General features: G+C 43.0%; 1 protein-coding gene across 1 annotated transcript in view; it reads right to left on the minus strand.

Annotated features, from left to right (window-relative positions):
- ADGRD2 (adhesion G protein-coupled receptor D2) overlaps positions 1 to 25,286 on the minus strand; it is a 720,317-nt gene that overhangs the window by 227,503 nt on the left and 467,528 nt on the right. Inside the window, exon 21 of the mRNA XM_082264234.1 lies at positions 10,351 to 10,392. Within this exon, the coding sequence (XP_082120360.1) occupies positions 10,351 to 10,392 (42 nt within the window). The remainder of the gene's footprint in view (positions 1 to 10,350; positions 10,393 to 25,286) is intronic.

The raw sequence follows: 25,286 nt of genomic DNA on the forward strand, positions 1-25,286 counted from the left end.
ACTATGTGTGTCCCTAGGGGCGTGCTTCTTACTGTGCAGGGATGTGGCTGTGTGTGTAACAGCACAGATCAACGGTCCTACATAGCAGGACCGTTAGATCAGTGCTTTTACACAGGGAAGAATGACAGGCGGCTTTGTTTACATTAGACGCCTGCCTTTCTCCCTTCACAGCGGACGATCGCGAGTGACCGGCGGACATCGGGTCCGCCGGTCACACGCACGGAGGTGTCCGTGAACGAGCCGAGGCGGGAGCGTGCCTCCGGCGGCGCGCGCCCGCCCGCTATTGGCTCCCAGGCTAGTGACATATATATACGTCACTTTGCCTGGCCGGGGCTGACCGCCGCAGTAAATAGTAGTGCGGCGGTCGGCAACCGGTTAAAGGAGATGTATAGCCAAAGCTATTTTGGCTATAAGTCTCCTATAAATCACAGGAGTGCAGTTTGTTCTGACCTTCTGAGATCCATTTTCAGCTGATGTCACAGAGCCGCTCGAGCTCAGAAAGGATCAGCCCAAAAGCCTGGGCCAGCAGCCCGCTCAGCCTCTCAGTAGCCTGCTGAGAGCCCAAAGCCCCATACACAGGGGCCAATGTTGGGCAACATCGGCCAGTTCAATAAAAACAGGCCAATATTCGGGCCATGTGTAATTCAGCCAATCTGACAGAAGCCCGCCAAACGGACAGGCATGCTGGATAAAAATTTGGGGGAGCATACCCATGTATTTCTAAAGCTGCTGCAGCTATGAACCAAAAGACATGTATATTAAAAAAGAATAGCGCGCAAATGCAAAAGAAATAACTACCAAATCTGAAGACAATCCATAAATAAAAATGGGGGTTTGGTCCCACCATATGGCCATATCGTGCTCAAGCCCACTACTGCGTCAAAGTACCCCATTATCAGTGGGTCCTACACTATCCATGAAAAAGAGATGAATCCAGCCTAACCCTTGGAGATAATACTCCTTGCTGGGAAGGATGTGCAAATGCACTACAGGGGACTCCTACTATATCCACTAGATGGTGGACACTGATTGAGTACAGGTGTGTGTGGGGGGGTGGGGAGGGTTGCTCAACCTCGATAGTCTGGTCAGACCGAATACATAATAAACAGGCAAAAAATTTGGGGGAGCATACCCATGTATTTCTAAAGCTGCTGCAGCTATGAACCAAAAGACATGTATATTAAAAAAGAATAGCGCGCAAATGCAAAAGAAATAACTACCAAATCTGAAGACTGCAGCAGCTTTTAGAAAGCAAAGAGTATTATCTCCAAGGGTTAGGCTGGATTCATCTCTTTTTCATGGATAGTGTAGGACCCACTGATAATGGGGTACTTTGACGCAGTAGTGGGCTTGAGCACGATATGGCCATATGGTGGGACCAAACCCCCATTTTTATTTATGGATTGTCTTCAGATTTGGTAGTTATTTCTTTTGCATTTGCGCGCTATTCTTTTTTAATAGGCATGCTGGATAACCAGCAGGCGACCGGCTCCCAATAAGCGCTCTCAGCCAATAGCTGAGAGCGCTGGCCGGAGTGTTCTGGCAGGGGGGGCTGCCCCCCTGTCAGAACACAAAAGAACAGCAGGGGAGATCTTTGTTCTAATGTCAGATCCTTAGTTCAGCGGCTCCAGTCAGAGTCATCAGTTTTTTTTCGTTCAACTCGCTGGGTTGAACGAAAAAAAAAACAAGCGGTGTGTGCCAGGCTTAAGCCAGGCCCTCCTGCCCCCTCCACAGCCCAGCGCTCCAGTGAGCGTGGGGGGGGGGGGTGGGGAGCAGATCAGAGAGCCGGAGACTGACAGCCCCCGCCTCTCTGCTCACAGAATGCTAAGAACTGAGCAATCAGGGGACAAATGCAGCATTGGATTAAGTATAAATGTGTTTTTTTTTTAAGTCCTTAATTATCTTTTAATTAAAAATAATTTAAAATAAACTGAAAAACAGTATAAAGCGTGCATATGACTATCAGTGCCAAGTCCATCCACAATTCATTTGTGCAAATTAAATCAGTGTTTCTCACTCTTTTTCCAGTAAAGGCACCCTTTAAAAGTCCGCACATACCTGATGCACCCCATTCTAAAATGTAAAAAACGAATAGCTTTACATAACACCACCACCAACATTCACACTTGTAGGACACCCAGTGTTAGAGGTGATTTATTCTTAAAAAGCAAACACACCTTTGGACACCAGTACTGACTAGGTACACTTCCAATGTTTCTCTTCTCCCTCACTCAGCTAATGTGACCCCAATGCTGATGGAGAGGGGTAGGGGAGGGGCAAACAAGTGTAGCACCCTCTTAGGTAGGTGCTAGGTGAATAAAAGCTTAGCAGCTCCATCTGCTTATCAGGGGAGCCTGATTGTTAGTTTTGCCTGTAGCATGTGTCCATGTGTGATTCATCTAGTCTGAGGGAGTGTCCCCACTGTATCCAATAGGGGAGCCTGTTGGACAGTGGAGGAAACCCAGCCAGTGACACACAGGCTTTTATGACTATCCCAGTGGATTGGCACAACGGTGGTGCATCCTGGGATATGTTATAAAAGCCACGGCACATGTGACCGGGGGTCTTTGGGCGGGAAGCCTGGTCTCAGGAGGAGGGTGACGGCTGTATCTCCTACTGTTGCTTAGGTGGTCACAGGCGGTCGACCAGCTGAGCCAGGAGAAGGAGTTGATGCTGACAACGGAGTTGGAGGCAAAGCAACCCAGGGAAAAACAGTGTCCGTGAGTACCGGGAAGCTTGCCAGGGGTCTGCCCAGGAAGGGGACCACTCCAGTAGAGTGTCAGTGGACAAGAGATCAGCACACACAGCAAGTGAGAAAGGGGGTGCCAAGTTAGACCCTGAAGAGTAACCTAAAAAAAGAGTTCATATTCTTTATCTTCACTTCAGTGGTAAGGTGAAGCAGCAGCTTTGCCGCGCACACTGCAGTTATTTGTCCTCAGGATTGTGCATAGTTCAAGTTGGAGTATCCCTTCTCCCATCCAAGTTCAAAAAAAATAAAAAATAAAAAAAATCCTCTGGACTGTTCATTGTCTGAGCTGAGTATTTAAAGTGATAAGTTCCATAGACTGTTGCTAATGGTATGTATATGGGGGAATTTATGCACTATGAAATTAGACTAATAAACAAATGATTGGTGAAATAAGAAAATGAAAGCAGCACACATGGACTTATAGAAAAAATCCCAAAGCTGTAATAGATTCAATATGTGTAGCGCTATCAAAAAAATTATGTTGGTATAACACTATTAACACTATATTATAAATATTGATGACCAAAAGTAAATTAATTCTAAAGGTGTACACCCTAAAAAAATATATATAAACACACTGAGATTCTGATCATATTAGTGCATCGAAATAACTGTGAAAAAAAATACAAAAAACATATGTATTAATCAAATCAATAGTCCATACACCAAAAAGGAAAAAAAAAAAAAACTTGGGATCAACCGGTGACCAAACGGTGCAGAAAAAATACATATATGGTGTCAAAAAGAATATCCAAAGATTCAAGGAACAACAAGTCCCAGCAGACAGGTCCTAATTCCACGTTGTAAAACCAAGGGATAAGGAGGAGGAACACCCGTGAAGGATCACCAAAGGAAACAATGTAGCAGCTTACCAGAAGGAAATGGTCATCCAACCTAATGGATAGACCACTGCAGGCTTAATTGTAATTATGTGGAGATCCACCAAGTGTCACTCCATGTGTGACAAGTTACTCAGGTCCGGTATCCACAGGCGGCCCTAGAAAACCAATCACTGCCTTGAGGCTTTCTAAGGACGTACATTGTTCATTTCACTCCTCACTACCTATCAGAATTTTGGAGGCCATGAAATGCCAAGACAGCACAAACCCCCCCCTCCCAAATGACCCCTTTTTGGAAAGTAGACACCCTAAGCCAGTGATGGCGAACCTTGGCACCCCAGATGTTTTGGAACTACATTTCCCATGATGCTCATGCACTTTGCAGTGTAGTTGAGCATCATGGGAAATATTGTTCTAAAAACATCTGGGGTGCCAAGGTTCGCCATCACTGCCCTAAGCTATTTTCTGAAAGGCATGTTGAGTATTTTGCAGATCTCGCTTTTTGTCACAAAGTTTTAAAATTTTAGAAAAAGAAAAATACTCACCATGCCTTGGGGTGTCTACTTTCCGAAAAGGGGTAATTTGGAGGGATTTCGTGCTATCTTGGCATTTCATGAACTCTGAAACTTTGATAGGCAGTGAGGAGTGAAATCAACAATTTACGCTCTTAGAAAGCCTGAAGGCGGTGATTGGTTTTCGCGGTCCTGTATGCAGCTAGACTGCCAAAAAGTCTCATATGTGTGGTATCCCCCTACTCAAGAGAAGCAGAAAATTGTGGCAAAATATAAAATATTCAATGAACTCAACATGCATCTCAACAAATAGCTTGGAGTGTTTACTTTGCAAAATGAGCTCATGGGGGGGGGGGGGGGGGCATTTCATGGCCTCCGAAACTGTTAGTAGTGAGGAAGTAAAATAGGCAATTTACACCCTTAGAAAACCTGAAGGTGGTGATTGGTTTTCGAGGGGGGGGGGTCCCCGTACACAGCTAGGCTCCCAAAAAGTCTCACACATGTGGTATCCCTGTACTCAGGAGAAGCAGAAGAATGTATTTTGGGGTGGCATTCCACATATACCCATGGCATGTGTGAGCAATATATCATTTAGTGTCAACTTTGTGTAAAAAAAAAAAGTTGTTATTTTACCGAAACTTGCGGCAAAATATAAAATATTCCATGGACTCAACATTCAACATGAATCCCAGCAAAAAGCTTGTGGTGTCTACTTTCCAAAAAGGGGTCACTTGGGGTTTTTCTGAAATGCCCTGGCATTTTATGCCCAATATTAAAAGCTTATGCCACACATCACCCACTCTTCTAACCACTGAAATGTTTTGTTTACATGAAAAAATTATTTTTTTTTACTACAAAGTTACTTTGAACCCCCAGACATTATATATTTTTTTAAAGCAGAGACCCTACAGAACAAAGTGGTGGGTGTTGCAATTTTTTTTTGTCACACGGTATTTGCGCACAGATTTTCCGAACCCAATTTTTTGGGGAAAAAAAACACTTTTTTAGATTTAATGCACAAATACACTATATATTGCCCAATTGTTTGGTAAAATATAAAAGGTGATCTTATGTCGAGTGCATAGATACCAAACATGACATGCTTTAAAATTGCGCATGCCCGTGCAGTGGCAACAAACTACATACATTTTTAAAAGCCTTTACAGGTTACCACTTTAGATTTACATAGGAGGTCTACTGCAAGAACTACTGCCTTTAATTGGACGTGGCGATACCTCACATGCATGCTGCTATTGCTGTTTACATATGACACCAGACCGATGCTTGCGCTCGCCTTTACGTGCAAACACTGGGGGACAGGGGTGCTTGAATTTTTTAGTTTTTTTATTATTATTTATTTTGCTTTTTATTTTATTTTGACAAATTCCCTTTCATTTTTTTTTAATAATTTTTATTGTTATCACAGGAAATTTAAATATCCCATATATACAGAAAGTATTGCAATAAGCAATAAGTAGTGCAAAAAGTAGTGACAGGTACTCTTTTTTTTTTTTTAAATGGGGCCTATTAGACTCTAGATCTCTCCTCTGCCCTTAAAGCATCTGACTACACCAAGATTGGTGTGATCAGATGCTTTCCCAATTTCCCAATAGCGCTGTATTTATCTGGCGAAACCGAAGTCATGAAATGCTCATAGCTTCCGGTATCTTAGGCCATAGAGATGATTGGAGCCATTCTGATCTCCAATCAGCTCTATGGTTAGCTGACAGAACCACCGGCTGCAGTCTCGAGTTATCTGTGGAAGGCGGCGGAAGGGGGGGATAGTCCCCTCCCACTGCTTGTAAAAGCAGTCTAGCGGGTAATTACCCGCTAGGATTACTTTTACATGAAAGCTTACCACTGGCTGTAAAAAGCAATACCAAGTTGAGACCTAAATCTGCAGGCATCGTCCTGGTATGACCACTCAAAGTTCAGCAGCGATGTATCAGTATGTTGATGGTCCTTGCTGAGCATATATTGTAAGGTTCTTTTTTTTTTCATGCAGCCTGTGGGCTGAACAAAAAAAAAGAACCTAACAGATTCCTTAATTCACATTGATTGATGTAGATGAAGAAATCTCTGCCAGAAAGTGTGTGGTATGCCCACCATTAGACCTCCCAGCATCCACCCACTTCTAATGATGGGCATACATGCAATGTTAGATTTTTCCTTCAGAAAGAGGATCTCTGCCAAGAAAAGTGTTACAAAATATATGGTGAAGCATAGGGGAGATTCACCCTCTGTGTCCACCCCCTCCCCTATGCTTCCCCATATATGCTCTTTTTTTTAACTGCGGAGGTGAAATCAACCCCTAAACGTTACTTTACGTATATGCTGAGAGCAAACGCTGTTGCTGTCAGAATAAACAAATCAGCTCTGCAGCTGATGGGTGTACCTGCAAAGCAAACAATGATTAACAATAAAACACAGTAACAATAAAACATTACAATATAATAGTATACAGTGTAGTAAAACAGTAGATTGGTGGTATCTGCAAGGAAAACTATGGTTAATAATAAAAAACACATCAAAGCAGAGAACATGGGCATATGATGAACCGCAGGATTTTCTCTTATCTAGTCCTGGCCATGGCACCAGAGAACATGGGCATATAATGAATTAGGTCAGTGGACCAATATGACCACAACTCACTTAGTAATGCCCATGAGGAGGAATAGGCCCAGAAAGGCTTTAAACTTGGAAACAGTGATACATTTCCATGCAAAATCTCTGGCAAGGGTCAAATTTAGATTTGCGGTAATGAATTGATCGGCATATAAATTGCTTTGGTTCACATTAGATCTTTACAAATCTTACGTGAAAAACAGCTCATAAAAACCAAGGGGAGTAAAATCGTCTGTTTCCACCTGAATTCCAGGTTGGCCAGGCTATGGGGGAAGTGAGGGAGCTCCAGAAGTGGTGGGCTCCCAATCCGGATTTGCAAGCACATCAGGAAGGACACTATGGGCTCTACAGAGCTGATGTCTTCGAATTTTTGGTGGCTGCGGGACACTACTTGTGCTAGCCACCGCACCAGCTTGAATTGCACTTATGGGACTCGCAACGGGGAATCGGGGGTCTACACGAACCCAGCTTGTAAGGCCGAACTAAATAATACACCTCAGGAAGTGCCGCCATGGCTAACAGAAGATAGACTTAGAGCTAAACTAGAGAAGCTTAACATAAATAAATCCCCGGGACCGGATGGCTTGCACCCGAGGGTTCTTAAAGAGCTCAGCCAGGTGATTGCCAGACCATTATTCTTGATCTTTAAGGATAGTTTACAGACGGGTATGGTGCCAGCTGATTGGAAAAAAGCCAACGTGGTACCAATATTTAAAAAGGGGCCGAGATATATCCCGGGTAACTATAGGCCGATCAGGCTAACATCTGTAGTCTGCAAAATATTGGAGGGGATGTTAAGGGACCACATACAAGACTTTAGTAATGAAAACGGTATTATAAGTATTAATCAGCACGGATTCATGAAAAATCGTTCGTGCCAAACCAATCTATTAACCTTCTATGATGAAGTGAGCTGCCACCTAGATAAAGGTAAGCCTGTGGATGTGGTGTATCTGGACTTTGCAAAGGCCTTCGACACCGTTCCCCACAAACGCTTACTGTACAAACTAAGGAAGATAGGTATGGACCATAAGGTGAGTACCTGGATAGAGAACTGGCTCCAGGGGAGAGTACAGAGGGTGGTGATTAATGGGGAGTACTCGGATTGGGCGGGTGTGGAAAGTGGGGTCCCCCAGGGTTCTGTCCTGGGACCAATCCTGTTTAATTTATTCATAAATGATCTAGAGGAGGGGATATCTAGTACAATCTCAGTATTTGCGGATGATACTAAATTAGGCATGCCAATATCTTCTATGCAGGATGTGGAAACCTTGCAAGCGGACTTGAACAAAATAACGGAGTGGGCAACTACATGGCAGATGAGATTTAATGTTGAAAAATGTAAAGTAATGCACTTGGGGGCCAGAAACCAGAAAGCAAGCTACTCGCTAGGGGGGGAACCTCTGGGTGAGTCTAGGATGGAAAAGGACTTAGGGGTACTGGTAGACAACAGGCTTGGCAGTGGCATGCAATGCCAGGCCGCAGCAAGCAAAGCCAACAGAATACTGGGATGTATAAAAAAGGGCATTCACTCCAGAAATAAAGAGATTATTCTCCCGCTCTACAAGACTCTGGTCCGGCCACATCTGGAGTATGCTGTCCAGTTCTGGGCACCGGTCCTCAGAAAGGATGTGCTGGAACTGGAGAAAGTCCAGAGAAGGGCAACAAAAATAATTAGGGGGATGGAGGACATCAGCTATGAAGAAAGACTACAAGCCCTGAACTTATTCTCTCTGGAGAAGAGACGATTGAGGGGGGATATGATATCAATGTACAAATACTGTACTGGCGACCCGAGCATAAGGAACAAACTATTCAGAGAAAGGAGATACAATAAGACACGTGGCCACTCACTAAAACTAGAGGAAAGGCGGTTTAACCTTAAAGTGCGTAAGGGGTTCTTCACTGTAAGAGCGGTAAGGATGTGGAATTCTCTTCCACAAGCAGTCGTATCAGCAGGGAGCATTGATAGTTTCAAAAAACTGTTAGATGGACACCTTAAAGACCACAACATACAGGGGTATATAATGTACGGCTAAAAGCAAACACACACACACATCATAGGTTGAACTGGATGGACTGATGTCTTTTTTCAACCTCACTAACTATGTAACTATGTAACGTCACCAAGTGTTACTGCAGTGCTGATTTGACTATGACCAGGATGTACTAGGCCGCTGGTGCTTGCCAGTTCACCAGAAGTTTGAGCGGCACTAGTACCGACACGCTGCTGCATACGAGAACCGTTTGATTGTTGCACCTCAGCAACAGAAGAACGGGGTCAGCTACGCCTGACCTTAGCAGGGATCACTACTCTGTCATCAGAGCTATCTGTCAGGGTGCCGCTGCTCTCTACAGGTTCGAATACTGAGCCTGATTCTGACAGTGAGGCTTCCCTATCGCTCTCATCTGTCATACTCAGCATCATGTAGGCCTCTTCACTAGTGTACCTCTGTTTGGACATTTTGGCTAATAAATTTATAGGCACCTAGTGTGACTCATGGGGAAAAAAAGCACCTGGTTGTCAAGGACTGTTTGAACTGCTACCAAAAAATGTAACTGCTAGTGCTAGCAGAGATCAGGCCTGGCTCTGCTAACTCTGCGATCTAGTGTGCTGTATATCGGAAGTGACAATATTCTGCTGATACTGCACTTCTTAGGGGATGGACGGCGCTAAACGCAGGTGCTGGCAGGGGTCAGGGCTGATCCTGCTAACACTGCATTTTGGGAACACTATACTAAACTATTGGGGATGCTAGTATAGTAATGATCAGATCAAAGATATTGATCTGTTCAGACACTATACTAGTAATGGAGGTGTTTAATGTGTGTGTCACTGGCAATCAAAGGGTTAAAATGTATTACTAAATATGCGGTGGGCAATCTGACGCTATCCTGTATTGACGTTAACTAACATTAACTCTAACTGATGTCAACTGTGACACTAATACAGTGATCTGAATAAGAAAAAAAATCTGTACACTATAATAGTGAAACTGTGACAGGGCAATGAAGGGGTTAACTGGGGGTGATCAGGGGGTTAAATCTTTATTAGGAAATGTATGGCGGGTACCCTAAACCTATCTGGGACTGCTGTATATAGTGACACTGTGACAGGGAGTGAAAAGGTTAACTGGGGGGTGATAAGGGGGTTAAATGTGTGCTCACAGTTGATGTTCTCTTCTCTCATGCTCGAACCGAAATGGGCTTCAGGAGAGGAGATTACATCATATTCTGTGCCTGTGTTTATATTACACAGGCACAGGACCTTCTGCAATTGGTCAGAATCGATCACCAGGTCCAGGCCAAAAATCATTGGCCTGGACCTGATGACTGATTGGTTCTGAACCGAATCAGAACATTGCAGGGACGGCGGACGCATGCCCCCTAGCACCGCACGCGACTGACATACAGTTACGTCAGTTCGCGCAGCCGAGCCACCTTGCTCGTTGTACCTTGCACCTTGTAAAACTGCAGCGGGTGGTCGGCAACTGGTTAAAATAGAAGTTCATAAGCAATAGCCCAAAAGAAATGATAACGGGATGTGCAATAATTAGTGACTTCTTGGGACTGATGAAATTTCATTGTAATATGATTAATAAATATCTGAGTGTATTGGTCTTACCTCACTGTTGTAAATGGCATAAATCAAGAAAATATAAAGCCCCTGTAAAACAAAATAGATAATGGATTATTTTTCCCAATAAAATATATATATTTGCTAATAAAAGTAATATGACTTTAAAATATTCAAGAGGAAAGATAACTCAGTTATTGGGTAGAAGAAGAACATTAGATTAGTTATTTCTGTTTCAGGCAGTGGCTCCCTGTAAAATGAAGTACCAGTAACATTCTTGCCAACTGTCCCGTTTTTGCCGGGACAGTCACGGGAAATAGGAGCCTGTCCCGGGTAATTCACATTGTCCCGTTAATCAGGCTGCCCATAAATGCCCGTTACGGGCAGCTGGTGCCCGTAAAAAAAATGGTTGCAGGCTGACATCGTAACTGCGCTTGAGCCGAGCTCGGGAAAGCTCGTACAAGCTCGGCTGTGCAGGCGCATGCGCAGTTACATAATGGCGCAACATGGCGCCATTTTTAAATCAAAGGCACTCATTCTCGGCAGCACCTCGCCGGACGCCACAGCAGAGCAGAGAAGGACCCCTGAAGAGCGAAGACACATTCACAGACATGAAGGTAGGTAGGATGAAAGCAACAATCTTATGTGCAAAACTATCCGGTAACATGACACGTGAATAAAGGGTCAAATGTGCTCAGGTTTGACCATACAAAAAATGTAATATGTAAATATAAATAAAGTGCAAGCTGTAAATAAGTACGATAAAACCTAATTAGACCAGATAGTTTAATTAGGTTTTATTGTACTTATTTACACCTTGCACTTTATTTATATTTACATATTACATTTTTTGTATGGTCACACCTGAGCACATTTGACACTTTAGAATTGCAGGGAATTGTGATGAGAGATTTGAACTTTCGACAGAAGTAGTGCAGCTGAATGGGAGAGTTATTCCAACTCTGCTACTTTGGCCTTAAGTTTGAAATTCCCTTTTCGATTTCCTGTAAATCTCTCTTTATTCATTAGACCCTATATTCCAATAAGTAGGCGGAGATTATGCAGAGTGGGTGGAGCTTCAGGGAAGTGGGTGTGGTAACTAATTGAGAGCTGTACTGCTGCAAAGTGCCCCTGGAAATTTCTTTCAAATGCTGGCAACTATCCAGTATTAATCAATGTATGAACTAATATGCAACAAAAAGAATCCTATGATGGCTACAGGCTGTTCAGGTAAACATTTGAGATACCATAGGTGGAGATCTACACAGTATATTTGCCTTACTCCCTACAAAGTTCTAAAATCTTTTTACCTTGTGCTTTCCCAAATTACCCTATAGCCTATGCATCCTGGTAGGCTGGCAGCTGGTATCAGGAAGTTAAGGGGGAACCATATAAAATGAATGTTTAACTACAAAGAGAAGGCCCTGATCATCTTGACATTACTATTTTGATAAAGGTCCCCTACATTTTAGAGCAGCCTTTTTCAACCTTGAAATCATTTTCACATCTTAGGGGACCCCTGCTTTTAGTCCATTGAGGGTCATTAGGAAAATGCCGCTTACATTGGTTTTCTGGGCCGAAAAAAATCCCCCAAAGGGCTCGTTCACACGTGTGTTGATTATGAAGAATGAAGCAATGCTCCTCAGCAAGGATGGGCTCAGGTGTGTTAGGATCCTAGCCCCAACCCACCTGGGTAATCCTGCCAGGAAGCAGTCACTGCACACCGCCAATCATGAGCAGTGTGTGTAGGTGCAGCTGCAGGCTGGGAAATGCCTCACTGTCTATAATTGGTGGTGTGCAGTGACAGCTTCCTAGCGGGATTGCTTAGGTGGGTTGGGACTAGGATCCGAACACACCTGGTAAAGTTGAACCTGTGTAGGTGTGCGTGTTCATAATCATTTCCCTTATCCCTCTATACTGTGCTCCCTAAGATACACGTCCAAGAGTTTTTTTTTTAAACTATCAATACTTCCTGCTGACACCACGGATTGTGGAAGTGACTCCACATCCTCCACGCTGAAAGTGAAAAACCCCCTGCACAGCTTAAAGTAGAGTTCAGGCTAAAACTAAAATCTTTAAATCTACTTGCATCCACAATCTAAGACTAAGCTATCTAGCCCTCTAAAACAAAAATCCCTATACATGCCTCTTCTGAAGCTGTTCCAATGCGGTCCCATGCTGGGCTGTCAGTGGCAGCTTCTCTGTGTTGGAGTGTGCGGAAGAGGCAGCCAACAATGGAACTTTATGGTTGACTTTCCAGGCATTTCAAAGTTGGCTGTCTCCTGCACAGAGCTTCCACCACTGGAGACCGGCTTCAGAAAAGGTATGTATAGGGATTTTTGCTTTACAGGGTTAGATATGTTAGTCTTAAATTGTGGATGCAAGTAGATATAGAGATTTTAGTCTCAGGCTGAACTTCCACTTTAAAGTTAAACTGCTTCTCCTTCAGTTTCATTAAGTGGCCACATGTCCTCTTACACTCCCTGAGACTGAATAGTTCATTCACTATGCCAGAATTGTCATTGAGGTACAGTAAAACCTTGGATTGGAGAGTAACTTGGTTTTAGAGCGTTTTGCAAGACAAGCAACATTTTTTTATAAGTTTTGACTTGATAAACAAGAGATGTCTTGATATACGAGTAGCGTCATGTCACAACAGAGTATAAGGACCGGTTCACATTGGCGCAATGCGGGAAACCAGGCAAATCCACTGCGGGTCAAGTCAATGACATCCCCAGTTCGCATATCCCAGTGAGAACTGTCAATTCGGACATGAATAGGATCACATGGGTGTTAACACCCATGCGATCCGATTCTGGTGAGGACCAAAAAAAGGGTCCTGCATGACTATGGTCCAAATGCGATGCAAATTCAGCCGTACATTCTGTAGGGCTGAATTCACATTGCACAGACTTCGCACATGATTTGCATAGCAGTGCAGTGATGACACCAAGGTTTGCAGTGGAATAACTTCCTTACAGGATGCTTCCAACTTACAAGCTGATCTCAATCACTGTTTCATTGGGCAACTATGTGGCAAATGAGGTTTAATGTTGATTAATGTAAAGTTATGCACTTGGGGGCTAAGAATATGCATGCATCATACATACTAGGGGGGGTAGAACTGGGGGAATCCATAGCAGAGAAGGATCTGGGTGTTCTGGTAGATCATAAGCTTAATAATAGCATGCAATACCAAGCGGCGGTTTCCAAAGCAAACAAAGTCCTTTCTTGTATTAACAGCGGCATGGACTCCAGAGAGAGAGATATCATTTTGCCCCTGTACAAATCATTAGTAAGACCTCATCTGGAATATGCAGTTCAGTTTTGGGCACCAGTTCTTAAAAAGGATATCGGGGCCCTGGAGAAAGTGCAGAGAAGGGCAACCAAACTGATAAGAGGCATGGATGAGCTCAGCTATGAGAAAAGATTAGAGGAACTGAATTTATTCTCTCCTGAGAAGAGGAGATTAAGGTGGGATATGATCAACATGTATAAATACATAAGGGGTCCATATAGTGAACTTGGTGTTGAGTTATTCACTTTAAGGTCAACACAGAGGACAAGGGGGCACTCTTTAAAACTAGAGGAAAACAGATTTTGTCTCCAAATATGGAAAGGTTTCTTCACCATAAGAGCTGTGAAAATGTGAAATAGACTCCCTCCAGAGGTGGTTCTGGCTAGCTCACTAGATTGCTTTAAAAAAAGGCCTGGATTCTTTCCTGGGTGGACATAATATAAATGGGTAGTATATTTATAGGTAAAGTTGATCCAGGTAATATCCGATTGCCTCTTGGGAGATCAGGAAGGAATTCTTCCCCCTGCTGTAGCAAATTGGATCATGCTTTGCTGGGTTTTTTTTGCCTTCCTCTGGATGAACTGCGGTTATAGGATTGTGTATATGGGATTGTATGGTTGGGTTTTCTTTACTGTTTTTTGTTTTTTATTGGTTGAGCCAGATGGACTTCTGTCTTTTTTCAACCTAGCTATGTAACTATGTAACATGCAATGTCTTCCATCGCACCAGTGTAAACAGGCCCTGAAAGAGAAGAGAGGCACTTCTAAGTGTAGCAATATGGTTACATTTAATAAAGGTTCAACATTTAACAACTCACATGTTGAAGATTAAAACAGGCACATCTAAGTATACAGGCATCCAGGGTAAAGCTGTCCACATAGACCATCCTCTGCACTGCCATCCATGTCATCCCTTCCACGCTGCGCTCATCAAGCCCCATTTTCAGATCGCTCCAGTAGTCTTCCCGGGCAGGACTGCAGACTGACAGCGGTGGGAGCCGGCGATGAGGAGGATGGTCTATGTGGACAGCTTTACCCCAGGTGCCTGCATACTTAGATGTGTCTCTTTAATCATCATCCATGCGAGTTTCTAAATGTTGAACCATCATTAAATGTAGCAATATTGCTACACTTAGTCCCCTTGTGGAGGTCACCATTTGTGGATGGACATTTTATGGTTACACAACCTATCACATTGCTATAATCTTTTTATATGGATTATAAACTGAAGCACTTATGAATAAATGGCTGTGGAACAAATTATCTGAGTTTCCATTATTTCTTATGGGGAAATTTGCTTTGATATAAGAGTGCTTTGGATTTCAAGCAAGTTTCCAGAACGAATTATGCTCGCAATCCAAGGTTTTACTGTATTGTGTATTGCTATCATATCTCCTCTCAATTGTCTCTTGAGAGGAGATATGATCCCAACTGAGGTCCTCCAGTCCCCTTATTAACTTTGTTGCCCTTCTCTGGACCCTCTCCGGTTCTCACACCTTCCTCCTTGGGCGGAATACTCCAGATGTGGCCAAATCAGAGTTTTTTTAAGTGGCAGGATTGTCATTTTATCTCTGCAGTAAATTACATTTTTCATGCATTCTAATATTCTGCTGCTAGCTTTACTTGCTGCAGCTTGGCATTGCATGCCATTGCTGGGTCTGTGATCTAATAGGACCCCCAGATCTTTCTCCATCATGGATTCCCCCAGAGGTTTTACTCCAAGTGAGTAACTTGCATTTACATTTTTAGCCCTCAAGTGCATTACCATACATTTTTTACCAATAAACCTCATTTGCCATGTAGTTGCCCACCCATTATTTTATTGAGGTCCTCTTGTAAAGTGTAAAGTTTCTATATCTTTCTGTGAAGTTATTTCCCTACTTAGCTTTGTGTTGTCAGCAAACATTGAGATTGAGCTATTTATACCAAGCTCTATATAATTTATGAAAAAACTAAACAGAATTGGTCCCAGGACAGATCCTTGGGGTACCCCGCTTTCCACTCCTGACCAATCTGAGTATTTGCTTTTTATCACACCCCTTGGACATGCCCCTGTATTCAGTTTTCTATCCATGTACAAATTCTATGGTCCATGCCTACAGACCTCAGTTTGTGAATTAAGCGTCTATGGGGGACTGTATTACATTTTTTTGCAAAATCCAGACACACCACATACACCTCTTAGTTATTTAAGAAATGTCAGACAGAGAAGTAGGCAGACAGCAGGAGCCTTCTACGAGCCTTCAATTTTTTTTTTACTTTTTTTCGGGTCCGTCAGTGCGGTGGGCATCATATATGATGATGGATCTGCATGGTGGGACATGTTTTTTAATTTTGATTTTTTAATAAAGGACTTGTATAAAACTCGTGTTGAGTCTTTACTCACTTTTTACACTTTTTCCTGAATGAGTAGGGGTACTATGTACCCCATACTAAATTCACATGGAGGGGGGATCTGGGGGCCCCCTTGTTTAGAGGGGGCTTCCATATTTGGATAAGCTCCCCTGCCCGCAAACCCCCACAGCCACCGCCCAGAGTTGTGGGAAAGATGCCCCTGTCTCCATGAACATGGGGACAAGGTGCTTTAAGGTGGGGGGCAGAGCCCCCCATGCTCCGAAGCACCCCAACCATGTTGAGGGCATGTGAACTGGTATGGTTTAGGTCCTGGCCTGCCGTGCTGCATTCCCGGATAAGGGCCTGGTATGGATTGGGGGCAGACCTCCCCCAGTGCTCAGCTAACACTTTAAATGCTTCACTAACGCACCATAAATGCTATCGTTGCTGTTAAAGTGTGGATACAGAGCATTACCATTGAAACCAATAGAGGCGGCTGAAAAGTGTTGACGACTCATGAGAGCGACACGCTGCTTAAAGCGGAAGTAAACCCATCGATTTGATAGTTTCAAAAAACAGTTAACATTCCTGGCATGCTGGAAATGTTAGCTGTCTCATTGATTGTGCTCTCAACCAAATTGTCAAACCATTCAATGACTGGTGTCATAACGGATCACATGTGAAGCATCATGGCAGTTGCAGATTAAACAGAGGCCAAGATGGCAGCTTTCCTGGCTGAAAACTATAGGAGGGTTTACTTGCATTTTAATTTTTACCACAACATAATATAACGCTACTGAGGGGTTATGACTTATGAGACTTTAAAAATGCTCAATAAATTCTGCACAAACACATGGTATTTATGAAGTATGAACAAGCTCTTTCAGTGGTAGTTAGAATGCCACCATTTTTCACTCACTTTTACAGATCATTGTTGTTATCCTACTGGCTCTGCCAAGTGGTAGTGCACCTGGAACTATGAAGGCACCATCAGATGGGAGGTCATTTAGCCACAACTCTAGGAACTACCAGCAACCTCTGGAAGAACCCTAGGGTTTCACGGAACTCTAGCTGAGAATGGCTGTTTTAGAGTATACAAAAATAAATGTGCATTTTCACTTCTTGGTGAAGTCTATTTTACACAGTTCTTGTTTGTGCACTGGTGCGCAGTCATGTTGGAACAGGAAGGGGCCATCCCCCAACTGTTTCTACAAAGTTGGAAGCATGAAATTGTCCAAAATGTCTTGGCATGCTGACACCTTAAGAGTTTCCTTCACTGGAACTAAGGGGACAAGCCCAACCCCTGAAAAACAACCCCACACCATAATCCCCCCTCCACCCAATGATTTGGACCATTGCACAAAGCAAGGTCCATAAGGACATGGATGAGTGAGTTTGGGAGGGAGGAACTTTTAATTGCCTGCACAAGTCCTGACTTCAACCCAATAGAATATTTTTGGGATGAATTAGAGTAGAGACTGTGAGCCAGGCCTTTTCATCCACATTAGTGCCTGACCTCACTAATTAACTTCTGGAAGAATGGTCAAACATTCCCATAGACACGCTCCTAAACCTTGTGAACAGCCTTTCCAGAAGAGTTGAAGCTGTTATATTTGCAAAGGGTGGGCCCAATTAATATTGAACTCTCATGTGCTTGTTAAGGCAGGTGTCCCAATACTTTTAATAATGTGGTGTATGTTAGAACAATAGCACCTTGAAGGATTAGTGAAATTGAATGGCACACAATGCCATAATTATGTGTTATGAGCCCTACAACAAAAATCAGACCCAAATGTATTTGAAAAAATGCTATTGCAGTCTGCATAGTTTAATATGTAAAAATGTTCTGCTATAACTATAGTCGTAACTATAGTCCATCTAACTGTTCCATTTACTAATCAAATCTAAGAAAATTGCCCTCTGTGTGGACTCATTTTAAGCTGCATTCAATTATGGCATGTCATTTCTGATGGTCTTCAGTGTTTTACAGTATGTGATATTTTATTCATTAGTAGTAGTTTCTGATCAAACCTGAATCCCTGCTTAGTGACCTTTTCTTTCTGTGCTTTCTTTCAGAGCAATCCTTTGTCATCTCCCACTCGTGACACCTAAGTGGATAAGCATCAGTTTGACTAATGCAACATTCAAAGCATTTGTGTATTGAACATTTTAAACTGAGCTGTAATAGACATCACTGAGTGTTACAAAACCCTCTTTGAATTTAAAAAATGGTGTGCCTTGTGACTTTGCTAACACATTAGAACAAAAGACGGTATCGGTTGCTGTAGAAATGAATCATTTATATACTGTAAGAATAGTTTTTACAAGTGAAGAACAAGCATGCAAATCACTTTCATTTACAGAAGAGCATTATAAACATTTATTGACCTTGTGTCTTCTATATATGTAAAGAAAATATAATTTTTTAATGTATATGAGTGGAAAAAGTTACCTTGCAGTGGGTCCTAACGGTAAAATAATGGCACTGAGGGTAAGGCCAGTATACAGAAAAAATTGTAGGAACAGGTCCCAAAATATTTAGCTGTTACCAGGCCTGTTCATCTGCGGGGAGCTAAAGGGTCCCATTGCAATCCAAATACATAATTCTCTGCTTCCTGCACTCCGCCTAAAAGTGATGAAGCACCCTTACACCAAGCATGAGATAAAATAAAAAAGCTATAAAGCAAGCAGAGAATCTGCAGTGTTGACCACCTTTGTGGTCAAGTATTATTATGGGTTTAGGACACCACTGTGAGAATGAAAACTAGGCTACAACAGCACTTGCTTTTTTCTGCACACTGCCCCATGGGCTAGGCCTTTTGGTTTAGACCATGGTCATTTTTGTGATCAGGCCTCAAGGCCTAGCTGTTGTATATTTAGTGGCACCCAACCATTTAAAGACTGCAATATGTATATATACTATACGTTCAGTGGCGGCTGGTGCATAAGGGGTGCAGGGGCGCCGCCCCCCCCCATCCATGTGTCCGGCCCCCTAATCTACATGCGGGGTGCCGGACGCATGGAGTTCAATGGGGTTTTTTTTTTTCTGAAGCACGTGATTAGAGCCAGAGGCTCTAATAGGCTTCAGAAAAGGGTGGGCTCGGGGCGCAGAGCACTGTGCCCCGAGCCCACCCATTTGTGTGACAATAGCGAATGAATATTCGCTATTGTCACACGGATCCTCCTCCTGGCCAATCAGAAAGCGGGTCTGAGACCCGTTTCCCAATTGGCCGAAAGGCGAACCCATGCCATTGGCCATGGAGGAGGAGGAGGAGGAGAAGGGAGGACTCAAGTAGACTCGAGGAGACGGGGGGAGATGCGGGGGACTGAGGACTGAGGAGAAGTCACCGCTGTATGACTCTGATCTGACGAAGGTACGATGAGCTCTGTGTATGGTCTCTTCCAGGTGGCAATGCTAGGGTGTGCAGGCTGGTGTGTGTGTGGGGGGGAGGGGGGTATGGTGTGGTCCAGTCCGTCCCGGTCTGTCCCCCCGGCCCATGGAGCATTTCAGCTTTGAAGTGGTTTACCGTGGTTATGGCTGAAGCTACTGCCTACTACCTATTGTCAATCACAAAGGGAATGAACCTGATGGAGAACTAGTGTCTGTGAATCCCCATCAGGCTCTGCCCACCCTGCTGTAAAAAAGTCAAACAGAGAGCTGCATGAGCAGGAGGAAGCTCAGTGCCACTGAGGATGGAGTGTCCAAATGGTAGCAATTGGTATTTTGCTAATAGTGATGGTTGTGAAGTGTGATCCAGACTGCAAATACATGTAAAAGCACCTTGTTTCATCTGCATACAAAAGAGTTATATACAGAGAGCCCCCCTCCCCCTTCCTCCTGTGCACCCTAAAGTGCTGGACTCATCCACAGCTGACAGTGCACTACATGTTGCTGTATTCTATGTTCCATACATTAAAGGGTAGCTTTAGTCAGTATGTAAAACATTTAAAGTCAGCAGCTACAAGTACTGTAGCTGCTGACTTTATTTAAAAGGGCACTTACCTGTCCAGGGATCCAGTGCTGTCCTCACCTGGGCAAGATCTGCACCAATTTCTGGGTCCCTGGCACTGGCATGTTTAGTGTGGGAAGCCGGCTGTGATTCCCTGTGGCTTCACAACCGACTCCTCACTGCAGATGTGTGAGCCACGCTGCACGTTCTGAATGGTCCAGCAGTCTCCTGGAACTTGTGATATATCCCAAGAGGTTGCGAGCAGGGAGGGTGGAGAACTTCAGCTCTAATTATCTAGGCGGTCGGAGTGAAAGTGGGGGAATGGGTATGTGACAAAAAAACTTAAAAAAAAACACATTTTAAATATGATAGAGGAAGAGGGAAAAAGAAGAAAGGCAGAACGTCCCCTTAATCCATCTAGTTCAACCAGAAGAAAAAAGAAAAATAAATAAATATAATAATATATAGAACTATCTACTCACAATTAATCCAGAGGAAGGCAAAAAAACTAAATAAAGTATGGTCCAATTTGTTCCAGCTGGGGTAGAAAATTCCTTCCCGATCCCTGAAGGTAATCGGATTAACAATCTCTGGTATTATTACTTAATAATATCAAGTTATATTTTTTGCATTGAAGAATGCATCCAGCTTTTTTTTTATGCAAACTACTAAGCTGGCCAGAACATTTTCTTGACACTATGGGGCCTATTTTTAAAAGATTAATTGGATGAATGTCACACACATTTGTGCTGGTTGTATGAATTGTGGCAGTAATTTCTGTAATAGATAAATTCCTAAGAGCGTTACCTCCATCTGGTGGCCAAAATGTGGTATCTTTTCTCTTGGAGGTATTTCAGAAATATCAAATTTAGGCCACTAGATGGAGATGATGATCATAAGAATTATTCTATTATAGACATTACGGCCAACAATTGTGAAAGCCTGTATGAATGTGTCACAATTGTTCAAATAATCTTTTATTTTTGGACCCCTGTGTGTCAACAAACTGGTTATCAGTGTATACAGCTGTTTTGCTGTGTTTCTTGTTGTGCTAGGTGATCTGTGCTGTATAACATAAGCAGTAAATAGTATGGAAAAGAAGCTCAAACGAGTGTCTTATGTAACACATCTCATCTCTTTTACTGTAATCTACTGTTTCTATAAGCCTGATGTCACAGTCTGCAATATGGCCTTCACACTCCTACCACAAGCCAGTGCACAGGAGGATGAAAAAGCAACATTGATTGTCATGTGACACCCTTTTTTGCTCTCTAGTTTTAAGGTAGAAAACCTCAGATTTAGCTCAGAGCTCAGCTTTAATTCCCAACCTAATCATCAAACATAAAGTTCACAAGTGGTGCTTTAGACTATAATATATAAGGTTCCGACACCGACTTCAATGTTCCTGAATGCTGAAGCTCAAAGAAGGTAGTTCAAACAGCTTACCAGACAAAGGAAGAAAAAAACGCCTATCAGCAGTTGATTTTCTCCAAACTAAGCAAGGCTGAACATTCAAAGATGCACTCGATCCAAGAGGGACAGGGTAAGCAGGATCCAGCATAAATTAAAAATTCCTTTAGTGTAGTAAATATACCACTTTAGCCGTGGAAGATTTGGCTGCTCAATGACCAGGCCACTTTTTTCAACTTGGCACTGCATGAATTTAACTGACAATCGCGCGGTCATGCATTGCTGTACCCAAACTAAATTTACGTCCTTTTTTTAACCACAAACAGAGCTTTCTTTTGGTGGTATTTGATCACCTCTGCGCTTTTTATTTTTGGCGGTATTAATAAAAAAATAGCAAAAATTTTGCGAAAAATTTACATTTTCTACTTTGACTGCTAAAAAATATCCAATATATTCAATTTTTGTCATATATTTAGGCCAAAATGTATTTAGCTACATGTCTTTGACCAAAAAATTCTCAATGAGCGTATTTTTATCCACTTTAAGACCGGAAGATTTTACCCCCTTCCTGACCAGGCCTTATTTTGGGATTCGGCACTGCGTTACTTTAACGGACAATTGTGCAGTCGTGCGATGCTGTACCCAAATGAAATTTAATATTATACTTTTGGGGGGGACCAGTGACATTACTACAGTAATCAGTGCTAAAAATATTCACTGTTACTGTAATAATGACACTGGCAGGGAAGGGATTAACATTGTTGGTGATCAAGGGGTTAAATGTATGCCTCATGCTTACTGACGTGTGTGAGGGGGAGGGGGGTTCTGTGACAGAGATCGCAGGTTCAGCTATGCTGAATCCTGTGATCTGTCCCTGTCTGTCACAGAGAAGATCCGCCTGCTTTGTTTACACAAGTGGGTGGATTTTCTCACTCTTTCCCCGACGATTGGGGGAGAGAGACGGTGATCTGGCCTCTTCTCCTCCGGCCCGACTCCCGCTGTGTCTAAACACAGCGGGAGCGAGCCTCAGGTGGCACGCGCGCGCCACCGAGACAGCTAGGGGTCCAGCGACGTAGGTCAACGTCGCAGGACACAGGGCTGCCCCTGTGCCACAGTAGCAGCACAGTGAGCAGTCCTAAAGTGGTTAAGAAACAATTCCTATAGCATAGAGCATGCAGAGAGCCCAAAACCTGGTTGCTGTGAAGAATCACTCAACAACATAATGTGTCATATTTATCTGCTTACCAGATACATTAAATACAGCAAGGTGGTGACAGCTGACCAGATCTCTTCACATGAACTCGATATCCTCGTATATATAAATACACTAGATGGATCCAGCAGGGACAGTCCATCAGGGAATATCAACAGGCACCTTGTGTTGCTGTTATGAGAGATGAAGTGAATCATCAAACATAACCTTCCACCAATTAAAAATGGGTGTACTTGCACGCTGCTATGTTGTGCTATTGAGTGCTATAAGACTACAAAACTTACAAAGCGGATCGCTCACACCTATACACACACTCTCTAAATGTGTATCAATGTGCAAAATTGTATTCAAAAGTGGTGCCGCACTCCCAAATGCTAATCCCTTTAAATCTGTTTGCATAGCAATTTTCAGAATCAGCATATCCTATCAAACCATATATAACATTAACAAAACAAAACAATGCATCAGTTCATAAAGTGTCCTTTGGCATGAATATGCTGGCATATGCTCAATCCTTCATAAAAAAAACAGGCTTGTGTTCACATATCCAAACGACTGCCTCCTAATTAGTGTTCACCACTATGTGCTCCAATCATCCACATACATTAGTGATAATCCCCTCATCCGAAGTGCTCTCACCTGGGGCATAAAACCAACCAATGGTCTATATGCGCTTTTGTCCCTCTCTAGGAATCTGTATTATGCTGTTTCACTCCCTTGCTGGCAATCCTGAGATTAGAATCCTCCTTCTCTTACACTGATCTACATATGCCCAAATCATAAAGAGAGAAAGCTGGACATAGTGCTTTATCTTTTAAAACAACCGGTGTAAAAAGCATTCAGTCCTCACAGTGCAGGTATAAGACAATCAGACAGTATTTCCAGGGTATGCTCACAATGCGTGCCTTAGCGTGACAACAGATTGGCCCCTTCCGTATGCGTTACGCCACTGGGTCACGTGGCTGTGAGGTTTGAATGCTTTTTACAGTTTGGTGTACTCTAAGCACCAGGAAAATGTGTGTTTTTATATTTAGTGTTTAATAAACCGGTTGTTTTAAAAGATAAAGCACTATGTCCAGCTTTCTCTCTTTATGATTTGGGCGTATATAGATTAGTGTAAGAGAAGGAGGGTTCTGAACTCAAGATTGCCACCAAAGGAGTGAAATAACATAAAACAGATCCCCAGAGAGGGATAAAAGCACATATAGACCATTGGTTGGTCCAGGGGCTGACTGGCAACCTTCAGCCCAGGGGGCAAGTACAAACCAGAAGCCCATAGTGCAGTGAATCGGCCCCCCTCCCACTATCCCTCTTCCCAGCCTCCCCCTGACCCCCATTCCAGACTGAAGCTCCACTCCAGGTACTCTCTACTCACCGGACAAATCCGGGTCTCCTGACCAGGCCAGCAGGGGGGGTTGGGGGGAGCTGGGACAGCTTGATCTGGGCTGGTTGGGGGAGGAGAGTTTCCAGTGGTGCATGGAACTGGCCTCTGTTCAGACACAGTTTACACCATCCATGATGTGGGGGAGGCCTGCGCTCTTTCCTTGTCTTTATCCCACACTCAGTAGGTCAGCAGTGGAGACTTTTACTTCTCTTCACCAGGCATCCTTTAGGCATGTCTGTGACAGAAGTAGTGCAGCCTTTTTTACAGGGCATCAGAGTGGCCAGGGGGGCAATTGCCCCCCTGCCCCCTGGCCCAGTCCTCCCCTGGGTTGGTCTTATCCCCAGGTGAGGGCACATCAGATGAGGGGATTATAACTAATGTATGTAGATGATTGGAGCACATAGTGGTGAACACTAATTAGGGAGGCAGTCATTTGGATATGAGAACACAAGCCTGTTTTTTTATGAAAGATTGAGCATATGCAAGCGAATGCATGCCAAAGGACACTTTATGGACTGATACATTGTTTGTTTTGTTTCTGTTATATATGGTTTGATATGATATGCTGATACTGAGAATTGCTATGCAAACAGATTTAAAGGAATACTAGCACATTAGCATTTGGGAATATTCATATAAGTCCAAATAATTTGTGGAATTTAGAAAACTAATAATATATACTAATATACTAATAATACTATAATAGTTTAAATATACTCTTAAAAAGTGCTCAATAGTGGTGTGAAAGATCAACCAGAGATCTGATCAATAGTCCACTTCAAAGTGCCAAGAGGTGTATCAAAGAAAATCTTCCGTAGTGAGCGACACCATCAACCTTAACCCCCCCCCTGGATGGACCCTGACCTTAATTCCAGTGATCACGCAATTAAGTTTAGTCTAATGTGCAGAGTACCCCTCTCGGGTCAGAGATGATCAATCGATCCCCCCAGGTGGGGATCCTAACCTGATTGTGATTGAATATAAGCAGATAACAGAAAGCATTATTAGTCACAGTGCTACTGTCGCAGAGTCTGCTTTAACCACTTGCTCTCCGGAAGATTCACCCCCCCTTAATGACCAGGCCATTTTTTACAATACGGCACTGCGTTACTTTAACTGAGAATTGCGCGTTCGTGCGCTGCTGTACCCAAAAAAATGTATTTCCTTTTTTCCCCCGCAAATACAGCTTTCTTTGGGTGTTATTTGGTAACCTCTGCGGTTTTTACTGTTTGCGCTATATACCGATTTTAAAAAATATATATTTCTTACTTTCTGCAATAAAACACATCCAATAAATGTAAAAAATCTAATTTCTTCATCAATATATTTGGTAAAAAAAAAAAATCCCAATAAGCATATATTGATTTGTTTGCACAAAAGTTACTGCGTCTACAAA

This window comes from Pelophylax lessonae (assembly GCF_965119305.1).
Source record: "Pelophylax lessonae genome assembly, chromosome: 7".
Taxonomy (NCBI): domain Eukaryota; kingdom Metazoa; phylum Chordata; class Amphibia; order Anura; family Ranidae; genus Pelophylax; species Pelophylax lessonae.